Source organism: Channa argus, chromosome 2, assembly GCF_033026475.1.
Source record: "Channa argus isolate prfri chromosome 2, Channa argus male v1.0, whole genome shotgun sequence".
Classification (NCBI taxonomy): domain Eukaryota; kingdom Metazoa; phylum Chordata; class Actinopteri; order Anabantiformes; family Channidae; genus Channa; species Channa argus.
The window spans coordinates 27,372,701-27,386,790 of record NC_090198.1 but is presented as its reverse complement, the minus strand read 5'-3'; the positions used below and the strand labels follow the sequence as shown (position 1 = coordinate 27,386,790).

The 14,090-nt window shown below is 39.8% G+C and overlaps 1 protein-coding gene across 7 annotated transcripts in view; it reads left to right on the top strand.

Annotated features, from left to right (window-relative positions):
* The window catches only part of LOC137105975 (frizzled-3-like), a 31,751-nt gene that overhangs the window by 15,213 nt on the left and 2,448 nt on the right, over window positions 1-14,090 (top strand). For 3 of the 7 annotated variants that reach the window (XM_067488885.1, XM_067488894.1, XM_067488902.1), the window contains exons 3-10: window positions 6,936-7,132; window positions 7,594-7,896; window positions 8,501-8,663; window positions 9,222-9,521; window positions 9,796-10,047; window positions 12,915-13,063; window positions 13,616-13,733; window positions 13,891-14,054. In XM_067488885.1, the coding sequence (XP_067344986.1) occupies window positions 6,936-7,132; window positions 7,594-7,896; window positions 8,501-8,663; window positions 9,222-9,521; window positions 9,796-10,047; window positions 12,915-13,063; window positions 13,616-13,733; window positions 13,891-14,054 (1,646 nt within the window). The other 4 variants (XM_067488911.1, XM_067488919.1, XM_067488930.1 and 1 more) reach the window with 4 other exon arrangements.

The following is a 14,090-nucleotide window of genomic DNA, read 5'->3' as shown; positions in this document are numbered from 1 at the left end:
ACGATATGAGAATTTATTAATTTATCATTTTACCGAAGACATGTCATAGTTTTATAGATACATAGATACATAAATGTAATTTACCATCTTGGAACTGTAATACCTGTGATACACTAGCAATCTGTCCAGGGCAAAATCTGCCACTTCTTAGTGGCTAGCTATGCTAGCTAGCTAGCTAGCTGTGTTAAAAGATTCCTAACCCTGCATACATATCTTTAATCTTTTGGCTGAAGAAAACAGATCTGGTGTTTTTTGTGCCTCACTGATGCCTATTTGAATTTGTGGACAATCTGAACCACGGGTGGCAGTTCAAAGATCAGGACGTATTCACTAAAATCGCTGGATACACTGCAGACAAGAATGTGTCATTGTTTATGAGAATAATACCTTATTATGTATCTACAATGTCATGATTTAGCAGAAAGTGTCAGGATTACATTTCTTACTAGGCCTAAATGTCCCTTTAATAAATATTTTCAAACTTGTGGGGAATCTTGAGTTTGTGGGATTTAGTCTGGTAGGCTCAATCACAGCTTTTTATTTTTCTTCCTTTAACATACAAGGTTTAGAAGCAGCCCACAAAATGTCAGTAATGACACATATAGAGAATCAGAGGCAAAAGAAGAAAAGATAGGATAAGAAAGTAAAACATTCTCAGCTAGCTAAAGGTCTATGATGATGACTGGAAAAAACCTAGGGATGAGGACTGTGGAGCACAATATAAACACAATATAATGGTGGTGATAAAGTGTTTCTTGTCAAATGTGTAATGAGAGGATAAAAGAATAGGGGAAGTCAATGAATGCTGATGTTGGAAGAGTAAAAAATGGAGAAGAGGCAGATAAGTGCTTGTCAGCATAATAAGCCAGTAGGAGTAAATGGGAGGCAAGGAAATAAGAGATGAATGCAGGAGAAAGAAGATAGGAGGAGGGGAGGTGAACGTGAAGGGGAATGCCATTAACAGCTTTGTCTGGTCCTCCTGAATGAACGAAGGATGGACACGAATAAATGGACAAATAAATAAAAGAGGGAAAGAGTGTGAGAGAAGGGTGCCCCTTTCTTAACTGTCTTTTCAGAGATTACGGAGAAGAGCATCACAGTCTGCTCAGTTCATCTATTCATGGCCAACACCTGTCTCTCTCACAAGCATGTGAGAGGAGAGAGGAATCAGGCACACAGCCAGAGTGAATTGTGTGTGTGTGTCTGTGGTGGTGTGAGTTTATCTATGTACACATTTATCACGAGTGCATTATAGAGCGAGAAACAAGAAAATGCAGCCTGAGATGAATCCTGGCCAGTGAAAGCAGAGAAGAGAGAGGCAGCAATGAGATAACTACAGTATGTACTTAGAGCATATCATAGAAAGTAGCTGGTGCAAGGGGAGGGAGATGGAGGATTCATGTAATTGCTGTGTGATTGTGAACCAAAATGCTGCACTTATCTTACACTGTAAAGAGATTTAAATTTTCTCCTATGCATGAATGCAGTAAAGGAGGAGGTATAGTTTGAGTGTGAGGTGAAGAAATGGAGAGAGTAGCAGACAAGATGCAAAAGCAAATGGGAACAATTATTCTGCAGAAAGTGAGGGAGTCAGAAATGGAGAAATTGGTTGTAATAGTAGGTGAGGAGAGGATGTTGCAGGGATGTTAGATTGTAGCTAGCTGCAGTAATGGAGGGAGAGTTGATGTGGTCTGACAGCATTTGTGCTGCAGGGCTCCATCGCCTGATTTGTGTGAGTGAGTTACGGTGTGGGACAGAGATGGCACAAGAGGAAGAAAAAGAGCCTGTGAGGGGTTATGTGTCCAGATGGGAAGGTTTAGTAATGGTCTGTCAGAAACCAGTGCAAGAACATATACTTTGCATCTGCCAGTGCATTAAAAGATCCACTTTTAGTTCTTTTTGATGTGCAGGTTCAAGGGATAAAGGTAATTCATTGTTACTTGATTGGATGTAAGCTTCCCTTTAAAACCACATGCTGGCAGGCTGAAAGTTTTAAGAAAGGTTTTTTGGTTTCGTTCTCTCTTTGAAACCGCTGCTTTAGAACACGTTTTTACAGTTTTTTTTATTATCACATTGCTATTAGAGTCGTTTTAATGATTAAAAGCTGGAATAACTTTACAGCTTCCCTGCCTGTGAAACTCGGAGCTCAGATCAGATGTTGCTCTGGATATTTTCACAATACCACAACACAAGTGTTGCACTATGTTTTGAAGCAGGCATTGCTGCCAGTTCAGAAATGGTTTCTTCGAAGTCTCCAACAGTCTGTCACCTTGATCTGAGTAAACACAAAGCTAGTGACAGTTTCAGGAAGTGTGTGTATGTGTGTATCCGTCTCAGGTTCTCACACTCTAAATACTCCTTCCAATCCATTTGACTCACTAATCCACCGGGAAACCGCCACTCTTTTCTCCATTCCACTCCACTTTGCTCCTTTTTCTCCCTCCCTCCCTTCCTCCTCCTACACTTTACAATGTGTATGAGTTTCTGTGGTGTTGGCTAACTGGATTTTCTACTACTGCTTTAAGCAACAAACCACACACTCAAAAATAACACCCACTGACTAAACACATATATAGTCTTTGCTAGGACTCCAAATCAATCCAACCCTACCCTCAAGTTGATGTGGGGGGTGCAAATAAGTCTAGCAATAAAAAAATAATTAGTTGAATAACTCTTAGGCTATAAGGGTGTTTGCACTGCCATCAACATAGTTTGTGGTAAGACCAATTTTTATAACATGGTGGGAAGAGATGCTTACTGTTTAATAAAATCTAGTCGCAAATCATAGAATAAATGCACTTTAAAAAAAACTACCCTATGATTTTACATTTCCAGTTGTCTGTGTAGTTGCCAAGTGTTTTATTAATTTAGAATTTGATTTGAATTGCATAGAGCATCTTAAAATAAATTCTCCTTCATGTGGAGAATGAGAGTAAGAAGGAGCAGAAACAGAAAACTGAGCAACTTTGAAATGATCAGCCTTGGTCAGCATTTATTGAGCTTAAAAAAGGCTTAATACTAGATTTTCTTTTTTTTATATATACTGTAGTTTTCTCCAGCAACATCAGACACTTAGGAAAGAAACATTTCCAAACTACTGCTAAATTTTCTACAATGCAACACATCTGTGGACTTTATGTTGTATTTGTATTACACTGCTCTCTTGATTTACTACCAACTTCACATTTGTTATTGACATCTGTGTTTAACAAAAGCATTATCTTTTGCATTACGTGACTGTTAATTGAATAGCGCTTTTTTTCCGTCGGTCTTTCTTTCAGTTTGTCTTTGTTGATTTTTTTACTTTAAGTTTTTTCTTTTTTTTTCTTCCTCCCACTGGGTTCCTTTGGAAAGAGGGAGTAAAGAGAAGGAAACTTAATCCCTCTATTGAACAAGAGGTGGACCAGTCAGGGACTTTTTTTTTTTTTTTCCCTCTAAAAAAACCCATCCTGCTTCTCATTCTGAACTGCCTCAAAATGTACTCACAAATACATCTCTGATTTGATTTGATTTCAATTTGTTTTTATCCAGGTTCTCTTTAACCTTTACATATTTCTATGTAGGGTTTATTAGCGGCATTTATCTGTGAATTGAAGAGTTTGACATGATATAAGGGCCTAACTAAGTATGCACGAGGTTTTTCTACAAAGCCGTTCAGTTAACGGCACTCATACTGCTATAAGGGCACTTGTCTAAACATTTTTCTAACAGTTCTCACAAAAGTAGTTGCCAAATAGCTGAGGTCAAACCACCTTCATTCATACCATTTTAGAGCCATGTGGGAGACATGTCAGGTTGGAGCATTGCATGATGGATGGCGTTTTGGTAGCATGTGGTTTCCAGGGTGGCCTTTTATTAACCGTAGATTTTATTTTTGGTGCGATGCAGGTTTAGTTCCACGATATAATTTTCATTGCATTTTAGTTTTGACCCAAGTTATTTTTTAACAAAGTAATATTCACTTGTGTTTGGAAGCCTTTATTGACAGGCTGCTGTAGCTACAATTCTGCTAACAACTTTTAGCCAAATAAATGAAGAGGTTGCATTTGGTGATGTACGGGTCCGAAAATATAATAAGTAGTATACGGTATCATTAGAATAGCTGCACCGAGGACCTGGTGGCTTCCTGTTTCTAAAGTCCACTTTATACAGGAAGGGAAAGGAACAAGCAGGGAGAGGGATCGATAGCAGGAAGCTCATGCACCACAATTTCTTCGCCTCATCATCTCTCACGTGTTTTAGTAGCGGTCCTCCTTCCCCCTGTGGCCACGTTTCCAGGCTTTGCTTCCCTTTCCCCGCTTTCCCATCACAACTGACTACAAAATGCCACACTCTATATGTCCCCCATGGGAAGCTGATTGCCAAACCCCGCCACCCCCCTCCTCTCATTGGGTGGCACACTTAAGCCACTTAATATCAATATAGTTTTTGTTATGGGAGATGAGGGGCAATTGCCCTGACTGTCAGAATAATTGCACACAGATATCTGCACACATGCATCAACTCCCACACTGGAAAACATGATAACTGGGACAAACTTGCACGGAATGCAAGAACAGTGCATGCACATGTAACAACCACATCCACGGGAGAAACGTGCAGAATGGGAATACATAAAATAAGAGTCACATAGACATTTGCTGTAGAGTCGGTATGAAGAGATTCAAAGAGAGGCTTTATTCTGATGGACAGTGAGGCACACTCATGCAGAAAGTAGCTACCACTCTAAGTGTGGCCTTAGGCAATTGTGAGAACCGTGAGTGAGAGAAAGGGACAGAGAGACTGTTCTTAATATTTATCCCCAGATGAGTTTGTTTGAGGACAAAAGACGTCTTTCAGATTCTGACTGAAAAATACAATTTGTTCTAATTTGTTCTGTCTTAATTGTGCCTCCTATAAGTTGGGGTCGAGTGTCAATAAGACAGATAAAACTGAGACAATGTCAGAGATGCCACATAATTATTTGTCCTGACATGCACTGTAAATTATATTAACAAAAATGAAGTTCTAGACACATGTCAAGGATAATCAAAGCTAACGAGACAAATTACCCACCATTGCCCACCATATCCCAAATATTTACAGAACTAATAGCAATCAGAGATTCAGATTTTGATCTGAGCAAAAAAAGTAGTCAAAATTATGTTTGGATAGCAGTGTAACCAGGCCTTAGCTAATGACAACTAATCATGGTGTTAAAATATGATTTTCATCAGTTCCATAGTCAAGCAAAGTGCTATGCAGTTGGCTACTAAAGCACGCGGTTTCCGTCTGACACAAAGAAAATGCCTGGGTTTTAAAATGTGTGAATTATTGAAAGAAGCTGGTGTGTGTGTGTGTGTGTGTGTGTGTGTGTGTGTGTGTGTGTGTGTGTGTGTGTGTGTGTGTGTGTGTGTACATACTAGCCTGGGTGCATTCTTATGGTACATTGTTACTATGCAATACTCAAAAACTATGTCACACAGCTCATGCACCAATGCTCCCATTTACTGGTGGAACATCTCTCTAATGTGCAGATCTAGAACACAGCAATTGAGAACGATCAAAACATGCTCACAGGGCCTTACCCTACACACAACACACACACACACACACTCTGATGCATGGGCATTTGCACAGATGCACTCATAAGCATGTAGCTTTTGTAATAAGCAATCAATGCAAGTGCAGTGTTTTGTGTCACATGTACACATATTTGATTTATATATATACACACACACCCAGTGTAGTGTTTTTTTGAGCATTGCTTTTCACTCATTGAAGCTGCCATGGTTCTGCTCTGATTTTTCTGTTGTTGTAAAAAAAAGCTGTACTGAAAACTCAGTGTAGCCAGATGACATGAACTTTCAAACAGCTGAATAGTCACTTGGCACATATGACCCCAACAGTGCACATTGTAGCTGTTGCTATGAGCAGATCTGTTAAATATGTTATTATGCAGCATAAGTTAAAATAAGTGTTTATTGAAATATGAGTCTGAGCAGTTGCTACATAACTGTATTAAAACGTACAGTAATAGTTCTCTTTTTGCTATGGAGGCCCACACACAAGGCTTTATCTTGATATTTTAGACACGGAGAGAGACATGAGCTACTCATGCAGTTTTAAACTTAAAAGTCCTAATTTAATTCCAATGGAACAGCAGTTTTTAAAACAAGCTGATGAATAATTTACCTGTGAGCATGAGCAGATGTAGCCCATGCTAAAAGAAAACAAAATTTTCAGCAACAGAAAGGAGGTGTTGCTGTACCGGATTTAGAGCTACCTCTGATAACTGATCATTGCTGAGGTGTTTCAGCTCTGCATCTCACAAAGCTGTTAACTATACAAAAGCAAATATGCAAATTTTACACAATTAGTATATTATATTTTCATGTCTTATTAGGTTGTAGTGAATGGAGGAATGGTTGAATGTGGAATTTCTGGGGACCCTGACACTCCAACCATTAGACTAAGGACCTGAATATATAATCTTTAGTTTGTAACTCGCCCTGCTGTTTGTTTGTTCAGTTCAGAGATCTGTCTTTGCTGTCCCCTATTTCAAAGGGATGTTTGGTTATATGATGGCAGCCATACATATTTCATAAGCTTCTACATGCTAATGGAATACTGAGTAGTATAAGTTGCAACAGATGAGGACAAACGTGTCCTCTCCCTCCCCTTCATCCTCTTTGATGGCGTTTTTAGGTTTAATGTGAGCCTTCACATATGTGGAATTGATAGCGGTTATTTATCTTTATTTTTTTTTCGTAAGTCTATGACATTTTTATTAAGACCCCTGTCTTTAGTAAAATGAAACGTGGACAAGAGCAGTTTGAACCCTCGTATGACTATGATATGTTACATTGCTGTAACCAGTGCTACTTTCAGCTTTGTAGCAAGTTTAAACAAAACTTAAAAACTCTCGTCTTTACTTTTCAATATCTCTCTTGCAGCCTTTTCATCCCATGGTGAACCTAGTGTGCAGTGATGACCTTCGGATGTTCCTGTGTGCTCTGTACGCTCCGGTGTGCACTGTGTACGGTCGGGTGTCTATGCCATGTCGATCCCTCTGCCACCGGGCTAAAGACGAGTGCCACAAACTCATGGAGGTATTTGGAGTAGCCTGGCCAGAAGACATGGAGTGTAGCAGGTTTGCATTGCATTTTAATTCTAAATCACACAAAGACAGACACTAGATTAAATCTGCAATATATGTTTCGCGTATGCTTTATATCTGCACTAATCCTGTGCCTACTGCTTCACTTTAAACTATCAACTCCACATAAAGCATCTGTAACTGTTCTTTCATCTTTGGTTTCTTCCGCTGTAAACTCAAATACAGAAGCCCTGTTTCATCTTTTCTTTTTTCCTGCCTCACTTGTTTAAATATTTCAGTTTAGCTAATCTCCCTGGTATCTGGCGATTTCTTGTCTGTCTTTTCTGTAGATTCTTTCTTATATGTTTCAACACTCATTTTCCAGTTTACTGGTACAAGCTCAAATTAATGCTTTGTGTGTTTTAGGAGGCTGCGGATTGTGGTGGTGTTAAACTTAGATGTTTCTAGTGTTTTGTTCCCACACTGAAGCCTTAACTACATGATTTTTTTTCCAGGTTTCCAGAGTGTGATAAGCCCTATCCTCGTCCCGAGGACCTGCAACCAGGGTCTGACCCCACTGACCAGTCATCCGTGACCGTCCAGAGAGACTACGGTTTCTGGTGCCCCAGAGAGCTTAAGGTTGACCCAGACCTGGGTTACACTTTCATGGGCAGGAAGGACTGCTCTGCTCCATGCCCCTCTATGTTCTTCAACCAGCAGGAGTTGACCTTCATCCGATACTTCATTGGAGTCATCTCCATTGTTTGTCTGTCTGCAACGCTCTTCACCTTCTTGACATTTCTCATTGATGTTACAAGGTCTGAATGGTTGAATGTTGTCTCGAGGGATAAGGCTGGTGATTTTCTACATTTTGTTTGTTGCTGTCACCAAATGTGTCGTCTTCCAATATGTGATTTTTGGCTTATCCTTCTGGGCAACAGAGGAACTATTATAAAAACATGAAAACACACCAGTGAGCCACACTGCAGCTTTTTAAAGAGCTGGGAACCCCCATCACTTTTACAGTCTCTGAAATGGATTTCTGTAAGAAAGAATCAAGTCACAACACAGGAAGTATATGCAATTTGTTGTTGTTTTATGTCTCTTTTTTGGATTTGTTGACAATAACAACAATATAGATAATCACTGGCCTCATCCATTGCATCTAATGTGTACTTATTGAGTATTATTTATAAGAATACTTTCATCAACCTGCAAGAAATCTTATGGATTACGCAAACATTTCAGAGCAGTTTGCGCAATTTCAAAAGCAGGTCGTGAAAGAATTTCACATATTCAAATGAAAGTGTGATAATCCGTCAAAAATTAAAAAATAATGAATTAAAAATAATTTAAAACGTGGAAGGAAAACTCAACATAAATCAATGTCCTTCAACTAGATCTTTTTTTTTCCTCCATCAGGTTTCGATACCCCGAGCGTCCAATCATCTTCTACGCTGTGTGTTATGTCATGGTGTCACTAGTGTTTTTCCTGGGGTTCCTGTTGGAAGACAAGATTGCGTGCAATGCAGTGAGACCCTCTCAGTTCAGGGCATCAACCATAACGCAGGGCTCACACAACAAGGTGAGGGCTTCAGTTCACCTAGCGTTACCACGCTGGAATTTCAAGGGAGCGTTTGCGGTTTGTAAGGAGCCTCTTACGAGTATACATTTACAGTATACATAACTCTTACGAGTTATACATTTTATAAAGTATTTTTTAATAAAATGTTAGATTTATTTATTTTTAAACATACTGGAAATAACAATAAGTAGGTAAAAGCCAAACGCACTCTTTTATTTATTATGTTCCAACAGTTTATCTCAATTTAATTGAAAAGTTTTGATGTATTTTCAGAATTTATCATCCCTTCATATAAAAGTGTTATTGTAATATAGAAGTTTGAAACAATATAAGACATCTTCAATAAATGTCAACTCAAAAAGATTATTGCAAATAAACAGTTTACATTAGGCAATAAATGTTTGTACTGGAAACTCCTTTTTTAGTTGTCACACATTTACTACCTGCTTACATTTATATGAGCATTTTAGACCAATTAAAATGATCATAAATACCATATATTTTGTTGTAGAAAGATTTACTTGCTCATAGTTATTATCCTACATTGTTGTTTTTCAGGCATGCACCCTATTCTTTATGGTCCTCTATTTCTTCACCATGGCCGGCAGCGTGTGGTGGGTCATATTGACAATCACTTGGTTTTTGGCTGCTGTGCCAAAATGGGGCAGCGAGGCCATTGAGAAGAAAGCCCTCCTCTTTCATGCCATTGCCTGGGGTCTCCCAGGGGCTCTGACTGTCACCCTGTTGGCCCTGAACAAAATTGAAGGAGATGGGATCAGTGGAGTGTGTTTCATAGGGCTATATGACATAGAAGCCCTGAGGTGGTTTGTTCTGGCACCTCTCTGCTTCAATGTGGCGGTGAGTACAGTCAGGAGATAAATGAATGGGTGTGTGGATGAAAGAAGTGCTGAGTAGGATGGATGGGGCAGCTGATTAATGAGAGGGTGGATGAAATGATTCAAGAGTAGACTGGAATTATGGAGCAACACATCGGTAAATGAATAGGTGGAAGGTTGATGACTTGGTGACTTGGCTGCTCTGTCACTCATCCAGCTCCTTAAAAACACAATTTTCATTTGACCACGTGAAATCTGTCACTGAGTCTTAGCCTCTCATTTGTCTCTTTCTGTAGGTTGGTGTCTCTCTCTTGTTAGTGGGCATCGTGGCATTGAACCGGGTGCGCATGGAGATCCCCTTGGAGAAGGAGAACCAGACCAAACTAGTCAAGTTCATGATCCGAATGGGAGTATTCTCAGTGCTCTACCTTGTCCCTTTGTTGACTGTGATTGGGTGCTACTTCTACGAACACACCTATCGGAACATTTGGGAAACAACATGGATGGAAGAGAACTGCAGGCGCTATCATATTCCCTGTCCATACAAGGTACAGAGAGGGCAAAGGAAACAGTATGTGAGAGCACGTCATTTAGTGCCATGCCACAAAGAAATGCATATGCTCACAACCATTTTGAGCTAGAGCGAAGAGAGTTACACCATGTCATACAGAAGTTGTAATTAAAATATAAAAATATTATTATTTATAGCTTCTGGGTTTTATGAGAAAATTAGTAAATGAAATGTGTTGTATTGAACAGACAGTGAATTTGCATTTATGAAGTGAAATTTAGGCAATTAGTAGATTCAAAACATAAAATATAGAGGAAAGAAATAAGCTATTCTGAGGCTCTTGATTAGTGTTTTTTTTTCTAAAAGGGAACAAAATGATGAAAATGGCTTATTAAGCAAGTATGTCATTTGTGAAGACGACTTCTCGGGATCTGCTTGTCATATCAGCTGGACTCAAACCATATACAGTGACACACCCTTGACAGTGTAGCCAGTGATATAACCATCTCAGCTCTCTCACTCTCACACATTGTGTTCTGTCATATGGCCAGAATTAGTTGGTGAGCTACTCACCCACTCTGAAGGATGTGGTTCTTTCCTGTCCCTGTTTGGTAACGGTCATAGCTTATATGCTTATTAGCGAGAAAATGGGTCTGTTTGTGTGTGAGAGTAGTAAATACAGCAGTACCATTACCCGTAGTAAATAGGTACAAACTGGACCATACGGTTGTTCTGTAAACTGCAATGGATGCTTGGGGTCATCATTTTACTGTTTGGGCTTAGTTTCCTATTTCAGTGTTGTTAGCAACCTGAATTATCTTCTGACTCGGGCGGCAGACTAGGGCTATGATCTCATCGTATTATGAACGACATGTTTGCACGTGGACCGTAACATGGGTAAAAGCTGTTTCATTTGTCATTTATAGTGATTCCGCAACAATTCACATGTGCTGAGCCAAAGACATGATGCCAATCCAAATGTCTGACAAAGATGATTTCAGGAGGATGATTAAAAAAGTCGACTTGATACAACATACTGTCAATGTAATTGCACTTTTACCTACTTAATCCGTTTTGTTGAGTAAGCATTGATGAGCAGGGCGATATTGATATATAGTTCATAGATATCATTTTACAAAACTATTATTTTGTTATTGTGATGCGGTTTTTATCACCCACCACAATTTCATAGTGTTATTTCCATCAGCAGACAATTTGAATGCAGTGTTACCCAAATAATTACCATGCACAACTACACTGATCAAACCTAAGTTGTAATAAAGTGAAATAACTCTTTAAGAGAAAGCGAGTGTCTGCCTGTTGGTGTGTGTGTGTGTGTGTGTGTGTAAGTGACTTGCTTGGCTGAGTGAGGGAGGTATTTGTGGAGGGAGGGGAGCAGAGTGCATTATGCATCATTACCTCAGCTAATGCAGCTCTCAAGACCAACGCCACACAAAATTGCTATCAGTGTTTTACTCTGCTTCTTTGTCTTCTCTCAGCTGGTTCTCACACACTTTCCTCTTTCCCTTATTGTCTCTCTCAGGGCTTGCTCAGTCATGCTCTGCTGCCTGTACTCTATAAGGTCTTTCTAGTGGCTTTGAAGAAGGGTGGGAGTGTGATGTTTCATACAGTCTGGAGCTAAATTAATAACCAAATAAATGTGCAGAGTGCAGCCATCCATCATGTCCTGTAACAAGTCTACACACAAAACAATGAAAACTCACTTTCAAACAAACGTTAAGCTGTGAAAACCTGGACTTTAGAAGTGTTTGCTTTAGTAATAATGAAAAACATAAGACACAGAGTGCAGCTACAGTGGTTTGACTTAGATTAAAAAAAAACTTTGCTAATGTGACAAATTATATGATACAGAGTGAAGGCAGATGTAAATGCTTATGTGTTCATGTCTTACACTGTGTGTGAGAGAGAGCTCATGAAGAGAGACCACCATACAGTCCTATTGTAGCTTTGGAATTTTAATATTGCTGTGTTACATGATCTTTAGCCTCGGGGGATTTTGCGTGTGTGTGTGTGTGTGTGTGTGTGTGTCAGAGTACAATTGCATGTTTTTGATAATTGAAGATTCTGCAAGCATTGTTCAAGTTGAAATGACTTTATGTTCAGGGGTAGTAATTTACTTGAAAGCCCAGGGCTTCTTATTTTATCTCGGGAGCAAAATTTGAGGCATTTAATCTCAGTCTGGGTGACACAGACTAAATCTATTTAATACATAGCAATTCTTCTGGGCCCCAGTTCTTTGAAAAGCAAGAAAGGCCTAACATTTATGAAAGTCCTCGTTCCCCTGGAACCAACTTAGGAGATTGCTTTGTGAATAGCATCTTATAGTTTTAATGAAAAATGTTATAGTACTACTCTCATAACTAAACAAGTGTGTTAGCAAAATGATTTTGCTTGACATTGCAGATGCTCATTTAGGAAACACCCTCCCAGATTGGAAAGGCTGCCACAAGTCTGAACAAATGCAAAAATAAAAGTACTCATATTGGTGTGTGTGACAGTAATTTACTTGTAAACTCACATTGTATCTTTCAGAAAGATGAAGCAAGACAATTCCTGCCCTCTGCTGGATGATACTATATCCTACATTAAAAGTTGAAGTCTAGCTAAGGAGAAAGCAATTGCTGCACGTCCCAACTGCAGCTCAGCTGCCGAAGCAGTTGGGTTTTCCTACAATGAGCCGCTCTCTATCATTCTAAATGACCAGTTGCTAGTGTTGTACATGCAGTTCAGTGGCATCCCTATCAGTTCTTAGTACTTTCGTTACTGTTGATGAAATATTTGCAGCCAATTTCTGCTCCTCAGTACTTTCATAATTTTCAACATCTGCTTCTGTTTAAATGTGATTGTGTTGAAGTTAATACTTAGTCTATTTGTTTTCTTTAGGTGGAGCAGACCGGTCGGCCAGTCATGGTTTTGTTCCTCATTAAATACCTGATGATGCTGGTGGTGGGGATTCCCTCTGTTTTTTGGGTGGGCAGCAAGAAGACTTGTTTTGAATGGGCCAACTTCGTGCACGGGCGCAGACGCAAAGAGTAAGATGATGAGCGATGCTTTTTATTTGTCTTTAGTCCCACGCATTCCTCCTTTTGTATGATTTTCATGATTAGGCCACAAATGTTTTTGAAATATTGACAGAACCAAGCTGTTATTTTTAATATTAACACATTAAGCAGTCATACATGTAGACTCACCACTCTGTGAACTAATATGAAACACGGATTTACTCAATGTCTGTCTCTATGGTGACGCATGGGTATGCTCTGCACCTGTGTCCTCTTGCCCTCGATAACAGCACATTACATTAACTCTCATTATACATTAACTCTTCTGCATCTCCCCCTTTTCACTTTTGTTTTTGTGCTCGTATTTCTGTCCCTCCGCACACTCATGCCTCTGTCTTCACACTCCTTCTTCATTGTTTTTTTTTTCTGCATCTTTGCTTGCCACATCACACGTTTTGCCTCGGCACTCCTCTTAAACTCTCACTCTTTTTCCCGAATTTGAACCTGTTACCATTTCCCCTGCACCTTCTCTCAACCTCATTAAACCTCCTACCTGCGTCCTGCTTTACCCTCGTGTCTCAGCAGTAGTGGGGTGAATGAGTCTCGCCAGGTACTGCAGGAGCAGCCAGACTTGGCCCAGTCTCTGCTGCGTGAACCAAACACCCCCGTTATTAGGAAGTCCAGAGGAACATCCACTCAGGTAGGACTGCAAACATGGTGGTGCAGTAACCACTATCACAAGAAATGAGCCTTTTTTGCCTTATTGTGTTAGAATTAACTGTTAAGTTTTATCAGAATAAAAATGAAATGTTAGAATTGGCTGTGGTAAAGTTATCTGGCTCCTAATCTTTTTCTAGGGTACCTCCACCCATGCCTCCTCCACCCACTTGGCTGTCCTAGATGACCTTGACGAACCAGTCAGAACCCATCACGGGCCCCTGGCCTCAACCCGGAGTAAAGCGAGCAGTGTCCACAGCAAGTCCAGCTACCATGGCAGCCTGCGCCGCACTCGAGACGACAGGTAGAGGAGGAAAAATTACGTGTTTTGTCTTTTTTT